Source organism: Pelobates fuscus, chromosome 3 (assembly GCF_036172605.1).
Source record: "Pelobates fuscus isolate aPelFus1 chromosome 3, aPelFus1.pri, whole genome shotgun sequence".
Taxonomy (NCBI): domain Eukaryota; kingdom Metazoa; phylum Chordata; class Amphibia; order Anura; family Pelobatidae; genus Pelobates; species Pelobates fuscus.
In genome coordinates this window covers 142,307,666-142,324,886 of record NC_086319.1, presented here as the reverse complement: position 1 = coordinate 142,324,886, position 17,221 = coordinate 142,307,666, and the positions used below count along the sequence as shown (strand labels likewise).

The 17,221-nt window shown below is 39.6% G+C and overlaps 1 protein-coding gene across 1 annotated transcript in view; it reads right to left on the bottom strand.

The window, feature by feature from the left end:
* GABRA1 (gamma-aminobutyric acid type A receptor subunit alpha1) overlaps positions 1 to 11,585 on the bottom strand; it is a 708,344-nt gene extending 696,759 nt beyond the window's left edge. The window contains exons 1-2 of the mRNA XM_063447498.1: positions 11,422 to 11,585; positions 9,513 to 9,602 (exon numbers count right to left, since the gene is read on the bottom strand). Coding sequence (XP_063303568.1) covers positions 9,513 to 9,586 — 74 coding nt within the window. The 5' untranslated portion in view covers positions 9,587 to 9,602; positions 11,422 to 11,585. The remainder of the gene's footprint in view (positions 1 to 9,512; positions 9,603 to 11,421) is intronic.
* Between the last annotated feature and the right edge of the window lie 5,636 nt (positions 11,586 to 17,221).

Here is a 17,221-nt window from a genome sequence, read left to right as displayed (position 1 = left end):
GTGATTACTCTCTAGAGCCAGGGTATTTAATGGAGCTTTCCGCATTTGTTCATTGCCCTGTCGTGGTTCTAGCCAGTCTAGTCACACAGTGCTCTTGTATCCTGATTGTCTTTTGGTTCTGACCCGGCTTTGTTATTACTCTCCTGCTTCTCTGTTATCCTTTGACCTCGGCTTGTCTCTCGCTTACCTGTCTTCTCGTTCCCTCGACCTCGGCTTGTCTCTGACCATTCTATACGTAGTTCTTACGTTAAGTCCGGCTATTCTAAGGTCCGGTATACGTATCTCTCTACTCTTTGTACTCTGCGTGTTGGATCCCTGTCCCGATCCTGACATTACGACAGGGCCAATGAATCCTGCAGGTACAAACAGTCAGCTTGGTTCTTCCTAGGTTTGACGCCATGGAACACAGAATGGATCAGATGGCACTAGCGCTACAGGCGTTGTTATCTCGTCCTAATAATCCACCAGAGGAGATGCGTAATACTTCTATTTCTCCTGTGGATTCAGGTCTAGAGGTAGCTACTGTAGGGGCTTCTTCCCGAATTACCCCACCTGTATGTTATGCTGGATCTCCTGAGAGGTGTCGTGGTTTTTTAAACCAAATAAGTATCCACTTCGAATTACAACCCCGCTCCTATCCTACAGATAGAGCGAAAGTGGGATTTATTATCACCTTACTCGTTGAGAAAGCTCTGAGATGGGCTAATCCGTTGTGGGAGAATGAGAATCCATTAGTATACAATTATAATGCCTTTGTAGCTGCTTTTAAAAGAACTTTTGACCCTCCTGGCAGAAAGGTCAATGCAGCTAGATTACTGTTGCGCCTTAGACAGGATAACCGAACACTTGTGGATTACGCACTAGAGTTCAGGTCTTTGGCGGCAGAGGTTAAGTGGAATGAACAGGCTTTTATAGACGTGTTTCTAAACGGACTATCTGATGTAATACTTGACGAGGTAGCTACTAGAGAGCTTCCTGAGAATTTGGAGGATTTAATTTCGTTTATCTCTCGCATTGATGAACGTCTAAGAGAAAGGCAGAACACTCGAGATAGAACCTGTAGATCTTCTTTTAGACTAGCTCCATCTTTTCAAAGTCCTGAGGCCAAAACACCACTTTTTCCAGAACCTATGCAGATAGGCCATACTCGTCTCTCAGAGGAGGAGAGACAGTACAGGAGAAGGGAGGGATTGTGTATGTACTGTGGAGTCAGAGGTCACTTACGTTTGAATTGTCCCAATCGCCCGGGAAACGCTCGCACCTAAGTTTCTCTAGAGGACAGGCCTTGGGTGTTTCTATTTTGTCCTCTACTCATAATTACAAAGATCACAGGCTTCTATTACCCGTTTCCTTAACTTGGGAGAAGGGAACTATAGAGACTATGGCATTGATAGACTCTGGAGCTGCTGAAAGCTTTATCGACCAAGTTTTTGTCACCAAACACACTATCCCATCCCAGTTAAGGGACACACCCTTGGCCGTTGAGGCCATAGATGGTAGACCTTTAGTTGAGCCTGTGATTTTTTGTGAAACCATACCTCTTAATTTAACTACTGGTATCCTACACGAGGAGGAGACATCTCTATTACTCATTTCATCTCCTTCTGTTCCCATAGTCCTGGGATACTCCTGGCTTAAGAGACATAATCCTATTATTGATTGTGAATTAGGAGAGATAGTCTCATGGGGCCAGAATTGTCAGGAGAAGTGTTTAAAGAGAGTGTCACCGCTTTGCACAGTTAACACACCTAATAATTCTACCGACTCTACAGAAGTACAAATACCGTCCCTGTACCTGGACTTAAGGGCGGTATTTGACAAAAGAAAGGCCGATACTTTACCTCCACATAGGTCCTTTGACTGTAAGATTAATTTACTTCCTGGTACTATGCCTCCAAGGGGTCATGTATACCCTTTGTCTACGAAAGAGAATTTAGTTCTAGAGGAGTATATTCGTGAGAACCTAGACAAGGGATTCATTAGGAGGTCCTCCTCCCCTGCTGGGGCTGGATTTTTTTTTGTTAAAAAGAAGGATGGTACTTTGAGACCTTGCATTGACTACCGAGGTTTAAATAAAATTACCATCAGAAACGCCTATCCGATTCCCTTGATCACTGAGCTCTTTGATCGATTAAAGGGTTCCAAGATCTTCACTAAGTTAGATCTGAGAGGGGCATATAACTTGGTCAGAATTCAGCAGGGACACGAGTGGATGACTGCGTTCAATACTCGTTATGGGCACTATGAGTATACAGTAATGCCCTTTGGTCTCTGTAATGCACCGGCAGTATTTCAGGACCTAATTAATGAAGTTCTCAGGGAATTTCAACATGACTGTGTTATTGTATACCTCGATGATATACTTATACATTCTAGAGAAATTGAGACTCACCACGGACAGGTCAGAAGGGTTTTGCACAAACTCCTTCAACACGGCTTGTACTGTAAATTGGAGAAATGTAGCTTTGACCAATCCCAGACAAACTTTCTTGGTTACGTAATTTCTGGGGAGGGGTTTAAGATGGATCCGGAGAAACTCCAATCCATTTTAGATTGGCCTTTACCTAAGGGTCTCAAGGCCATTCAGAGGTTTATTGGTTTCTCCAATTACTATAGACGTTTCATTAAGGGATACTCTTCAATTATTGCTCCTATCACCAATATGACCAGACAGGGGGCTGACACTAAGAATTGGTCTACTGAAGCACTCCTTGCTTTCAAGACTCTCAAAGAACTGTTTGCTTCCGCACCAATTTTAGTTCACCCTGATACTACTCTGCCCTTCCTACTCGAAGTTGACGCTTCTGAGACGGGGATAGGTGCTATCCTGTCCCAAAGGTTAGGTGTGGATAAACCATTACATCCATGTGGGTATTTTTCCAAAAAATTGTCCGGTACTGAGAGCAGATATGACATTGGTGACAGGGAACTTCTAGCGGTTATCATGGCCTTAAAGGAGTGGAGACATTTATTGGAAGGTACCTTGCATCCTGTTACCATCTTAACGGATCATAAGAACTTGTCCTATTTTGGGCAGGCTAAGCGATTATCCTCAAGGCAGGCTCGTTGGTCTATATTTCTCACTCACTTCAATTACATACTCACATATAGACCTGGTTCTAAGAATTCTAAAGCCGATGCCTTGTCTCGTCAATATGAACCTTCTGCTGTATCGGAGCCGGTTTTGTCTTCTATAGTACCCAAGTGTAATATTATCGCTAACACAACTCTCAAAATCCATTCTCCGCTGCTTGCCAAGATCATGAAGTTGCAGCATCTGGCACCTAGACAGACTCCTGCGTCAAGACACTTCGTTCCTCCTGAACTCCAACTGGAGCTCTTACGGTGTCTTCACGAGAGTAAGGTAGCTGGTCATCCGGGCATTCGCAAAACATATTCCTTGATCTCTAAGGATTTCTGGTGGCCTTCTTTACGGAGGGATGTTAAGGATTTCATCGGAGCTTGTGAGGTCTGTACTAAGACCAAACTACCTCATTCGCTTCCATATGGTCTTTTACATTCCTTGGAGATTCCAGACAAACCTTGGACCTGTTTGGCTATGGACTTTATTGTAGATTTGCCTGCTTCTAAAAGACAGACTGTTATCCTCACGGTGGTTGATAGGTTTACCAAGATGGCACATTTCGTACCTTTACCTAAACTTCCGACTTCTCCTGAATTGGCGGAAATATTTGCAAGAGAAATTTTTCGCTTACATGGGATCCCTTCTGAAATTACTTCTGATAGAGGCTCCCAATTTGTCTCACGTTTCTGGAGATCATACTGTTCTCAACTAGGCATCAAATTGAATTTTTCTTCTGCCTATCATCCTCAGTCTAACGGAGCTGCTGAACGTACCAATCAAAAGATTGAGCAATATCTACGTTGTTTTGTTTCTGAACACCAGGACGATTGGGTTGGTCTGATTCCTTGGGCAGAGTTCGCACATAATAATCTCGTTTGCGATTCAACTCACTCTAGCCCTTTTTTCATGAATTATGGCTTTCATCCTTCCATTCTTCCTTCGGTCCCCTCTTCCCAGGGGTTACCGTCGGTTGATGTTCATGTTGCCAATCTGAGGAAATTGTGGGATCAGACTCGACAAATTCTCCTACATAATTCCTTACTGTATAAAAAACACGCTGATAAACGCAGAAGGGCGGCTCCAAGTTTTGTGCCTGGGGATAGGGTATGGTTGAGCACTAGAAACATTCGTTTGAAGGTACCTTCTATGAAATTCAATCCTCGCTACATTGGGCCCTACAGGATTCTGACTCGAATTAATCCAGTTGCGTATCGCTTAGCGCTTCCTCCTGCTTTGCGTATCCCTAATTCTTTTCATGTTTCATTGCTGAAACCGTTAATCTGTAACAGATTCTCCTCCAAGGTCTCACCTCCTCACTCTGTTCAGGTTGAGGGCCAGGAGGAGTACGAGATCAACTCCATCGTCGACTCTCGTATCTCCCGCGGGAGGGTTCAATACCTGGTGGACTGGAAAGGATATGGTCCTGAGGAGAGGACTTGGGTACCTCAGGAGGATGTCCATGCTCCTCGTCTTCGCAGGGCTTTTCACTCCCGCTTTCCGTCTCGTCCCGGTTCCTTCCGCCCGGTGGGCGTTTCTGAGAGGGGGGGTACTGTCAGGGTACCTGTAGTCTCTACCTCTGAGAGGGGTAGAGACTTAGACGTTTCTCCTTCCAGAAGGTCCGTTTCTCCCGTTCCTCGCGGTTCCCCCGGTCGTTTACACGCTGGCCGCGAGGGAGCTACTTCCTTTTATGACGCGACGCTCAATAGCCGACGTCATGACGCTAATCCAGTCCGACCTGCCACTCAAGCCCGGAACACGAATCAGGACTCGTCGGAGGCGTGATTACTCTCTAGAGCCAGGGTATTTAATGGAGCTTTCCGCATTTGCTCATTGCCCTGTCGTGGTTCTAGCCAGTCTAGTCACACAGTGCTCTTGTATCCTGATTGTCTTTTGGTTCTGACCCGGCTTTGTTATTACTCTCCTGCTTCTCTGTTATCCTTTGACCTCGGCTTGTCTCTCGCTTACCTGTCTTCTCGTTCCCTCGACTTCGGCTTGTCTCTGACCATTCTATACGTAGTTCTTACGTTAAGTCCGGCCATTCTAAGGTCCGGTATACGTATCTCTCTACTCTTTGTACTCTGCGTGTTGGATCCCTGTCCCGATCCTGACAGAAGTAAACCCATGTTGTCTCTGATCTTGAAATCCATGTGTTTTTAGATGTTCAACAATCCTATCCTTTAACATGGTTTCCATCACTTTCCCCACTACTGAAGTAAGGCTTACTGGCCTATAGTTGCCCGACTCCTCCCTATTACCTTTCTTGTGAATGGGCATAACATTCGCTAACTTCCAATCTTCTGGGACTACTCCTGTTATCAATGATTGGTTAAATAAATCTGTTAATGGTTTTGCTAGTACACCACTAAGCTCTTTTAATAGCTTTGGGTGTATTCCATCAGGTCCCATTGACTTATTTGTCTTTACTATTTTCATCTGTAAATACCGAACAAAAATATTCATTGAGGCAGTCAGCTAGACCTTTATCCTCATCTACATACCTTCCTTCTTTTGTTTTTAATCTAACTAATCCTTGTTTTACTTTTCTTTTCTCATTTATGTATCTAAAAAAGGTTTTGTCCCCCTTTTTTACTGACTGTGCTATTTTCTCTTCTGTGTGGGATTTGGAAGCTCTTATAACTTGCTTAGCCTCTTTCTGCCTAATCTTATAGGTCATTCTGTCTTCCTCACTCTGGTTTTTTTTATAATTACTAAATGCTAACTTTTTGTTTTTTACTATTTTGGCCACATCTGCGGAGTACCACAGTGGTTTCTTGAATTTTTTGCTTTTAAGAGGTCCACCCAGCCTTCCTACCTTGACTGGAAGGGCTGGAGTGGATCCTCGGTCTCTGGTGGTCAGTGGTTGCTGCTGGGATCTCTGTGCTCTTCCTGCACAGGTCCCTTGTGCAGTTCTTTTGCTGTATTCCCATCCCGTGTGTGTGAACTCTGTCAGCTGCCCAGCGCCCCTGCTGCACGGCACCCCCCTACCTTGTGGAACCCGGGGCAGCCCCCCCCCCCCCCCTGCCACTGGCTATTCTAAGTACTTCATTGTCCTTTTAGGAGCAAAGTTCCAGGTACAAACATCTGAGATCCCAATGGATAAAGAGTTGAGATACTCCTTTGTGTTTAAAACTTCTCTCAGTGTAGAACCATTCCTCCATAATAAAGATCTCAATGGTACCGTGAACTGGAAAAGATGTTCTTTTCCTTCTGAAATCAGAAAAAGAAAGGCTCGAGGTAGAAGGCTCAACCTTAGAAAATTCTTTCAGATATAAGAACCTTCAGACTCTGGAAATCAAATGGTCCACTTGAGCTGATTCTGGAGGTACTAAAATAGGCTGAATATCCTCATCCTCTGAATGTATCCATCCCCAATGATTCCTTCCGTATTCATTCTGGGAATTAGCAGCTTCTATGTTGTCTTGAGATATCTCCTGTTTGATATTGCATAATATATGGCACATGGGTAGATTGGCATGTAGCAACTTTCAGATAGTCTGCACAGAGACGAGACTTTACTTTTACAAGGCTTGCTTATCATACACCTCACAAAGAAACCTTTAGGGAAACTCCCCTTGTATGATCCAGATGAGGAACTCTTTATATATATATATATATATATATATATATATATATATATATATATATATATATATATATATATATAAACAAAAATAAAGAGATGCACTCCAAGGACTTAAGTGAAAAAAGGGTAATTTATTCCAATGGGTATTACATAAAAATTAGCCGACGTTTCGACCCATTTGGGTCTTTCTCAAGCCAAGTATCATTTTCTGTATATATGTATATATATATATATATATATATATATATATATATATATATATAAAATTGTAAAAACAGTTAAACTATACATTTCTAAAATAAATGTATTAATAACTGTTCTAGCTACATTTAGCAATCTTTGTAATGCTAATGTATAATGTAATGGTGACAGTGAAATTGATCATTCACACCTCCCCCATCTGTGACTATAGGAATAATACAACCCATTTAAACTTTCTGTACTGGTTGGAAGCTGGGGGTAAGTTTATACTTGCATCAAATGTACAGAAATTATATCAGTAACTAGTGCCTTCTAGCAGAGAAATGTGTTACTCTATAGGCTGGTCATAACTACTGTACAGAGGATGGGTGAGGCTTTATGGACTACATTTCATACTGTAAAATACATGAAAATAAAAATGTTTAAATACGATTTGGGTATTGAAAGGGTTAATTGAAAAATCAATATTTGGCAAACATGCTAATGCGATGTATATTCCTATGGAAAATGCAATGGGTTTCATAATAATTTTTTTTACAAATTGTTAAAGCTCCTTTACCAGCTAATGTTAAACATACCTTACTATTGCGACAATTTTGACAAGAGATTAAAAATATATTTACGGAAATTATTTTTTCTTAGTAATATTTTACAGATCAAAAGGTAAACATTTCACCCACTCTTCTTTACATTATATACTCTTCCTTTCTTCTTATAAACATGGTTATTGTTATACAAATTGGTGTATGTACACTTCTCAAGGATACCAGAAGGGCATCAAGATTAAGGTGAATGTCAACTCTAAAAACACCTTTGCTGATGTGATCAGAATAAATCAGAAAAGCAGTCAGTATGGGTATGGAAAACACTCAAAGATAGAAATTGATGGATGAGGAGCAATATAAGCAATACTTATATATTTAATTGGGTTTTGGCTGTAGAATTTAAACTGTATTCCATAGTCTGTATTTCAAACAGCTATGGATTTATTTGTAGGCAACTGCATTTTAAAATGTTGGGGATGATGCAAAGTTACAGATCAAATCTAATATCAACTGAACAAATTATTGTAGCAATGCTATAAAAAATGCTAACCTTTAAATGCTTTGAGCAAAACTGTATTTAATTAAATAATTTACTATCAGTTATTTACATTATTTTTCTATTTATAACCAGTTATTTCTGTTTAGCAGCTGAACCAACATGATACCATTAAATATAAAATAGTTCACAAGATTACACAATAGAGTAGATTAGATTCAAAACATAGGTAAATAAGCAACTGATCTCTTATGGATAGTCCTTGTTTAAAATAAGTATTAAAACTCACCTTTACCATATACTAATGCACTGTGCACTAACTCCATCTACAGGTCATTATAGTAGTAACACCCATTTCACCTTATTTTGGCTGGAACAATAATGCACCACATTTTAAATTTTCTACAGAAACTTTAATTTACTGAAAATAAAATCTATATATCCATCTATCATCAGAGAAAATAAAATGCCAATTACTTAATTCATTGCAACTTTTTTTGGTAAATAAGACAACATTTTATAGGTCATAAACTATAGTCTATGTGCAACAACAACAAAAACAAGAATAAAAATACACACTCCAAAATTCAGATGACATTTCTGATTCAAGTGACCTTTAAATTGGTTTGTGATTCTGCTTCCTCATTTTCAAGTATACAGATGTCAGAAAAGCCTTTGATTAAAAAAAAAATGTTTGTATATGTCCAAAGAAACAAAAGAGTTATGTTTATTTTGCACAAAATGAGACTCTTGGTCATGCATTTTGTAAAATACAATTCTGGTGCATCATCATCTCAGCTGTAATCCTTTATCCTGAATTTAAATGGTTATTCATATTTTATTGTCCCACTTGTTAATTAAATAAAATATGCTACTGGCCCTCATGTGGTAAGTTTTGTCCAATTATTGCCTCAAAAAACACATAAATAATATCCAAACTTGTGTTTTCTTGCAAATTGATTATAACAGTTAAAGGATGGCTATACAAACATTTTCAAATATAACACTGCAACAAAATATTACTGCATAATTAATCCCACTGAGAGTCCAGTAGGCCTAACTACATATTATTAACATCATATAGATATACATTGGAATTGTTTTACAGATTTTAATACATGTACTTTCTGACTGTAAACCAATTTATTACAAAAACTAATTAGAAACATGAGAGAACTTGACCAAATTGTAAATTTTGTATAAATGACAACACTTGCTACAATATGTGGAATGCATTATAATTTGTGTATACTATGTGGTATTGTATTGTAGGAAGAGGCATAATATGAGTGAATTATGAGATTGTATAAATTAATCTTGTTACATTTCTCTTAAAAAAGAAATCCATTAAAGATACAATGATGTGGCCTAAACCGTATGGCATTATGCATTGCCTAGTACAGTTTATTGTTAATACACTTTCATATCCATCCAAATTAAACATCCACATTAGCACATTTCAGGTGTCTAGACTCATAATACATTATTTAAAATGTAAATGTATTTAACTGCATTTCATCACAATCTTTTTCATGTAATCTATAAAATATAATGCCATTCGTGAATGTTTTCAAGCTGTGTTTTTACTGTCAACCAACTCACCTTATTTGAGTTAATGAATTCAATATAAGTGTCCAGACCCAGAGACAATCAATCAAGTTGCTTTTCCTCCTCATTGCTAAAATTTCAGAACTGTAAATTAACATAATTACAAACAATGAATTACAAACAATGAATGTAACTTGAGAATGTTTTTAACAAATTAAACCTTATTATTTATTATTATTGACATTTATATAGCGCCAACAGATTCCGTAGCGCTTTACAATATTATGAGAGGGGATTTAACTATAAATAGGACAATTGCAAATGAACTTACGGGAACAATAGGTTGAAGAGGACCCTGCTCAATCGAGCTTACATTCTATAGGAGGTGGGGTGTAAAAAACCTTAACATACAATACACTCATTTTAACATCACGACAAGCTTTTAACTCAACCTTAAGATATTTGAAAGATTATATGTAGCACAGACAAAGAATTTGGAAAATAAAGACATATATTGTTTCTTAAATTTAAATGTCCAAGATATATATGGAACTTGTATGCATGATTTGAAAATAAACATAAAACTATGTCAAGTGTTTTCTGTGAACTGGTATTCTAAAAGAAATGTTTAAAATTAGAATTTGTGACCTGCTATATATTCTTGAAAAGCATAACAAATATAACTTAATATTAATGAAGTCTCTCAAACATGTTTTCATGGTCTTTTGGTAAGATTTCAAAAATTGTAATATTCCATCATGTAAATGTACTTATTTCAATAATACTTAACATTGCTGTTCTTTCTGGATCAAACAATGAACCAAGAAAGAAAACACAGAAATGGTCAATATTGAAAGAAAAAAGTAGAGTGCACCAAACAGAATGCAAATTTTACAGAAGAATTTGGCCTTGGGAACTAAGCATTCCAAAAATCTTTCTGTTCACCTACTCTAATAAGTTAGTGTATTTCTGAAAAAGGAGTAGATTACATGTGTTATGAAGGCATTAGTAAAGAAAAAGTACACTACTGCAGTAAACTGTGTATTAATAAATAGCCGTAACTAACGTTTTCCAGTACTTTAGGGGATGAAAATGACGAACACACCAGTACGCTGGAATAATATCTACAATCTGAAGCAGCTGGGCAAAGAAACTGTTTTTATCATAGATTTGATAAAGAATTTAACCTAGTAAACCCTTGTTCATGTATTACCCGCAAGAATACCCTCAAGAATAATAAGTATAGATTTTTATATAAAAAAAAAATATCAGAAACATTGCTTACATGCCAGCATCGTGATAACCCAAACATGTATGATTAGATGTTTCGACTATATGCAGCCTCCATTGTGCCTCTCACAGAATATGTGGCTTGTTAATGTAACTAACATGACACAATGTGGTTGGAAATATGGTATGTTTCACATATGGCTTGCTACTAAACACAGTCTAACATGCAGTGAACGCATGAAAAGGCGAGAGATCCCTCTTTAACTAAAAAGACTGTTAACAGCATTTATTTATTTTAGCAAACACGTCAGACCAACTGAAAATATCACAGATGCTTATTAAAGCCTCATACTGAAATAGTAGTATCACGATATTGTCACATCTCTCTCATAAACAGAATAAGACATGCGTTGTCTCACAAGAAAAATGCAGAAAATCTATCACCAGACCAAGTGGTGTAGAATAAGCTCTCTTCACTTGTAGATTTTGAAATATATAAAATAGCACATTAACTTCCAAATGAAAACCTTCCACATTATTTCATAATGCTCCTGCCCCCACATCCCAACTGTTTCCAAAGCAGAATAGATATTTTGACTGTAATGGCCATCGATCGCTGCGGATTTCCAAAGTGATAGAGGGGAAAATGGTCTCAGCTCCAGTGTTGCACGTTGCAAAACACTACACCATAAAATCCCATCGATGTCTTATTAAGGATAGAAAATAACCTTACCTATGGTACCTTGGAGCAAAGGATGCTTAGAAATTCCAGGAGTGTGAATGGAAGAAGGTCGCTTAAGAATTCCAGTCTGATTAAAGTGAATTGGAAAGCCAGGAGAGGGAAAGGGGCTGCTGATGCTGGGAGCTCTCCACGGCCCTGCCTCTCATTCTTCCAGCAGAAGCTATCAAAGGAGTATCGCTACCTCCCTCCGAGAGATTCAACCCACTCCCCCCGCCAAAAAAAACAAAAAAAAAAAAAAAACCTTTCCAGTTTGGATTTAGATATAGCAGCTGCAACAAGGCTTTATTTAAAAAAAATGTAAGTATTATTTTATTTATATATATATATATATATATATATTTATTTATTTCTTTTTTGTTGCTTTTCCAAGGTAGACACTGGATAAACCGGATGTGAAATAAGCTGTGACTTCATGCCAGCGAGAATTTATTTTCGAAAGCAAGGTGGTACCTACAATCTTTCATCCACAGACGATTCCGCCCATTTTAGATGCAACACAATTTATTTTAAGTTTAATTGCTCTCGCATCGCCCTTAATCCCTTTCATTGGATGAGAGATCAGATTCTTTCCGTAATCTGCAACATTTTGGAAGCAATGTGCCTTGCCAGAAAGAAAGCCCGAAGTGAGCCAGTTAATGTTTGATCAGTGAGCCTTGTGTGAAACTAATTCTGTCTCATCAATAAGAATTTTAGAGTTGTGGATGGTTAGTGTTTGTGTAGTAGTTTGCTGATAACAGAAGAGCAGCAAATAAATCTCTCTCACTCACTAATAAGCCATGTCGATTGTCAGAGTTTTATTTGTTTTTATTTTAATTAAAGTACTCTGCCTGGTCCTGAAACAAGTCTACATTGAAATATACACAAACAGGTCGATTTATTAGTTGCTAAAAAAGTAAAAATGTAAAATTAAGTTGTGCTTTTTTTGCTCACCGGCAAAATTTTAACAATTCTATTTTTCCATCCATATGATAGTCTTTTTACAAAATTGTGCAAAAAAAAAAAAAAGGTAATATATGCAACATTTCACTTGCATTGCATATAGCAAAAACTTTGCTATTTGAAACAAAATGCTGATTATCATGTTAAATAATACAAACTGTGGTCAGTGAGAAATTAGCATGTAAAGAGAGACTTGCCATATGAAATGTTATTAGTATTTTATTATAACAAGCAAGTATTATTTTAAAATGTATTTCAGTAACATAGAAATCAGCAATACACAATGTGGGCTTTCTGCTGGGGCACTGAAAAGGCAAAATCTGTGTTTCTCCACTCATTCGATCTGATGTCTGATCTTAGAAGGAGCAGTGGCGTCTCCAGGATTTATTTTTAGGGGGACAAAAGTAGGCCAGGGACAAAAGTAGGTGGGTCGTTATAAAACGTGCATGGATGTGTGTGTATACATGTACACACACATACGCTCCCTTAATCCCCCTGCAAACTGCAATCTCAGCCAGGTAGTTAATTTGTCACACCTTAGATGTAGCCGCACTGTCTGTACAGCTCGCGTCTACCCCAGGGATTGAAGAATCCGTGTCTTTTTTGCCCCCCTCCCCACCCCCTTCCATCCATGTCCCCTGCTTTCCATGTCTTTGCAGTGTCTATGTGTGTGTAGTGTATCTAGTGTTTATGTAGTGGATCCAGTGTGTCTAGTGGATGCAGTGTATGTGCATGAAGTAGTGTCTGTGTAGTGCATGTAGTGTTGGATAAGTGGGGCTGTTGTGAGGATGGCGGCTGTGAGCACACACACACAGTTACAGTCACACAGAGGCACACAGCCACACACACACAGTCACACACAGACACACACACAGTTACAGTCACACAGAGGCACACAGCCACACACACACAGTCACACACAGACACACACACAGTTACAGTCAAAAATAGGCACAAAGCCAAACACACAGAGGCAGACAGTCACACACACAGAACTACAGTCACATACAGGCAATCAGTCAAACATAAAGGTCAGACAGCCACACACACAGAGGCAGATAGTCACGCACACAGATGCAGACACAGTAACACACACACACACACACACACACACACACAGTTACAGTCACACATAGAAGCATACTAGAGTTTGCAGGAATTGATGACCTGCAAACTTTCTTTGACCTAGGGATAAGCATAACCACCTAGCAAATCTAGTGGGTATGTGGCAGCCTCCCGGAGAAAATTTTTGCCACACTAAAAACGCTTGTGCTGTGCTCCTGCACAGCAACAGCATTTTAGCCAATCAGGTGATCAGGTGATCAGGACAGCCGTGTAGCTCGCTGCAGCCCTGATCACCTCAGATTTTAAAATCGGGATACTGCAGATGGTTAACTCATCTAGAGACAAAGAAACCCCTTAATGTAGGATAGATATCAATGTACACGGTACTAAACCTAACAAAGGAAAAGAGCACCACTGACAATGTAAGGGGGGTAACAATGATTTATTTACTCAACCAAACATGAATTTACTCCTATGAAAGGGTTATGTCATGAGTGGAAAGACAATATAATAAAGTAACAATAAATAAACATTTCTGAAGTACTGACAGTTAATAGTAACATATGAAAATGTAACAAAACAATCTTTGATCATGAAGGTGAAAAAACAAAACAGTCTCTGAGAGAAATATTAGTATAGTATAACTCATATTTAAAGAACTTCTGGAAGAAGCTTCTTAACCTCCAGAACTATTTAGGAGGGTCCTTGGCTTGATGATCCTGTCTGGGTAGCCGGTTGTAATCTGTAAAGATAAACAGAATAAATATAAATAAATATAAGTGAAAAAGAAAACAAACACACAAAATTACTTTAATTAGAAGATTTGCAAACCAGAGAAATACCCTGCCACCACCAGACAATAGAAATAAACCTGGGGAGGGAGGGATGGGCGCTTTGCTAGGTGGTTATGCTTATACCTAGGACAAAGAAAGTTTGCAGGTCATCGATTCCTGCAAACTCTAGTTTGTCCCTCCGGGAGGCATAACTACCTAGCAAAGCTAGTGGGTTGAATAGCACACACCTGGTGGTGGTCCTAAGGAACTGTAAACGTTCCACTTCAGTTGGCCTTACTGGAAGACCATCTTGCAGCTTTAAGGATAATAGGAAGAGGAAGGCCTCTCGCTGCTGCTTTTGAAGCTGAAGCCCCTCTGATAGAATGACCTTTAAAAACCGTGACATCAATGTCCGCTGCAGACATAGCGGACAGTATCCAACCCCTGATTGTGTTAATCTTAGCTGTCCAAAAAGGTTTTCTGGAGGTGATAAGTAATTGCGTAAAGTCTTGTCTGACTGGGGCAAAAAGATTTAAGTATGAATTTAACAAATTAACTAAGCATAAACTCGGCTCAGCAAAATCCTGCACCATTGGTCGATCCGTTACATTGGTGGCAAGCGGTGGGATGGCGTCCTAGTGCGAGGAGAAGCAGCTCAGAGACACTGGTAACGTTTGGAGTTACAAATCTGAGCTAGGATTTTTTTCCCATTATTCTCGGGGAACACCCAAGGTCATATCCATAGTGTTCAGCATGAAACCCAAAAATAGCATATTCTGAGTAGGGACTAGTATTGATTTTTGCAGATTTACAATAAACCTCAGGTCCTGTAATAAGAAAATTAGGTAATCTCTTTGCTGAACGAGAGTATCTACCTCTGGATGCAACAACAGGATGGCGTCTAAGTAATGAAGGCATAGAAATCCTCTTTGCCTGATGTGGGATATTATCCTGGAAAATGTGTAAGGTGCATTAGATAGACCAAATACAGTCCAGTGATATATCTGTTCCTTCCAGTGGAATCTGAGAAAGCGCCTGTGTTTCATAGCGATAGGAACTGAATGGAAAGCATTTTTAGTGCGGCAAAATATTTCTCCAGGAGTTGTGGTTATGCCTCCCGGAGGGACAAAGAATGTGATGGCAGATAAGAACCATTTGGCCCATCTAGTCTGCCCAATTTTTAAAAAAATACTTTCATTAGCCCCTGGCCTTATCTGATAGTTAGGATAGCCTTATGCATATGCCACGCATGCTTAAACTCCTTTACTATGTTAACCTCTACCACTTTGGCTGGCAGCCTATTCCATGCATCCACTACCCTCTCAGTAAAGTAATACTTCCGGATAATATTTTTAAACCTTCACCCCTCTAATTTAAGACTATGTCCTCTTGTTGTGGTAGTTTTTCTTCTTTTAAATATAGTCTCCTCCTTTACTGTGTTGATTCCCTTTATGTATTTAAAAAAATCTGGAAGAAGGCCTTATGTATGGCATGGATGTACATGGGAGAACTTACCTCCTGCCAGAGAATGTTTTTGACCTGGCTGGCTGTAAGTTGGACCGTAGAAAAGGATGCTCCTAGTGCTCACCAAAGGACCATCAGCACCGTAGACACCATAACTACTGTGAAGCCACCATAAGTACTGCAGACTCCATGAACCCCTGCTGCTGGGCTGGTATCTCGCCGTCTGCTCTGCGCCCTGGACCTACGACCAGGCTCCAGGTTCCAGTAGGTGAACCTCTTCCTTCTGTAGAGCGAAGCAGGATCAGGAACAAGAGCTCTTACAAGAGCTCAGTAGCAAAGGGAGCATGCAGAGCATAGCAATCCCTGAAGTGATTATAGCTGTTCCCTACAAACATGAGTCGAGGCTGCAAGTTAGAGGGACAAGTCATTCTGTTTTATTGGCACCAAAGGAACCTTCTTTTATGCAGGATCCCCTTAGATAGGACCACCCACAGGGCGTTACAAAAGAATCAATCATACACGTACATATCCGAAAACACTCCCAGCAATTACACACAAAATCCTCCCCTCTGCCTGTGATATAATTATGTTACACAAGGGATTAACATAATTATCACAGACAGTAAAAATACAGTTTTTACACATACACTGTAACTTTAAAACCAAACATCCAATCTTCATAAAATACATATTATAAATCAGCACACTTTAAACATAAACACTCTAAAAAATCAGCCAAATCCATCCAGTAGATCAAAAGTTAAACGGAAGTCCCCCATATTGGACATGCAATGACACCAACACCACTGAAAAGTTAACTTCCATGAAACTTCAACAATTTGAATAGGAGTCGAACAGTGTTAGGTGAGACAACGCTCACAAACATGGGACATACATTGACCATGTCCATTCACAATTTCATTCGGTAATTTGAACGGTACTTCGACAGTTGGAAATAGACTGGCTGCACAGCCTAATTCTCTGTAACTGTTCTGGGCATGAAGCCCTTTTAAGAGCTTGTTCCAGCTTCGCTCTCGGCAGGAAGAGAGGTTTGGTCTGCAGTGCTTATGGTGTCTGGAGAAGTGCTTGGAGCCCTCGGGAAGCACTAGGAGCATCCATCAACAGAGGTACTCGGTCGGAGTACTAGGAGCTTTGTTACAGGGAGTGTCGATCATTATCACATTGTTTTTATTGGATTGCATGCTTTGTGTCCTGTGCCCAACAAGGCCCACCTGGGTGCCAATCTTGTTGGGAAACTTGTATAAAAGGCCAGTGTGCCTCCATTAAACCTTCCGTTCCTGATTTACCCTTAACACAGAGCCTAGTCTCGCGCTTGTAGGGAAATGCTATACCTGCATGTGACGGACCGACTGCACCCCGACCGGGTACCTCCGTCAATCGCTGCTTCCTAGTACTGATGAATACCATAAGCACTGCGCTGGAGCCCCATAACCCCTGCAAACCCTATGAACCACCGCAGCTTGGATGGGGTCTCGCCATCTCCTACCCACCCTGGACATATGACAAGGCTCCAGGTTCCAGTGGGTGAA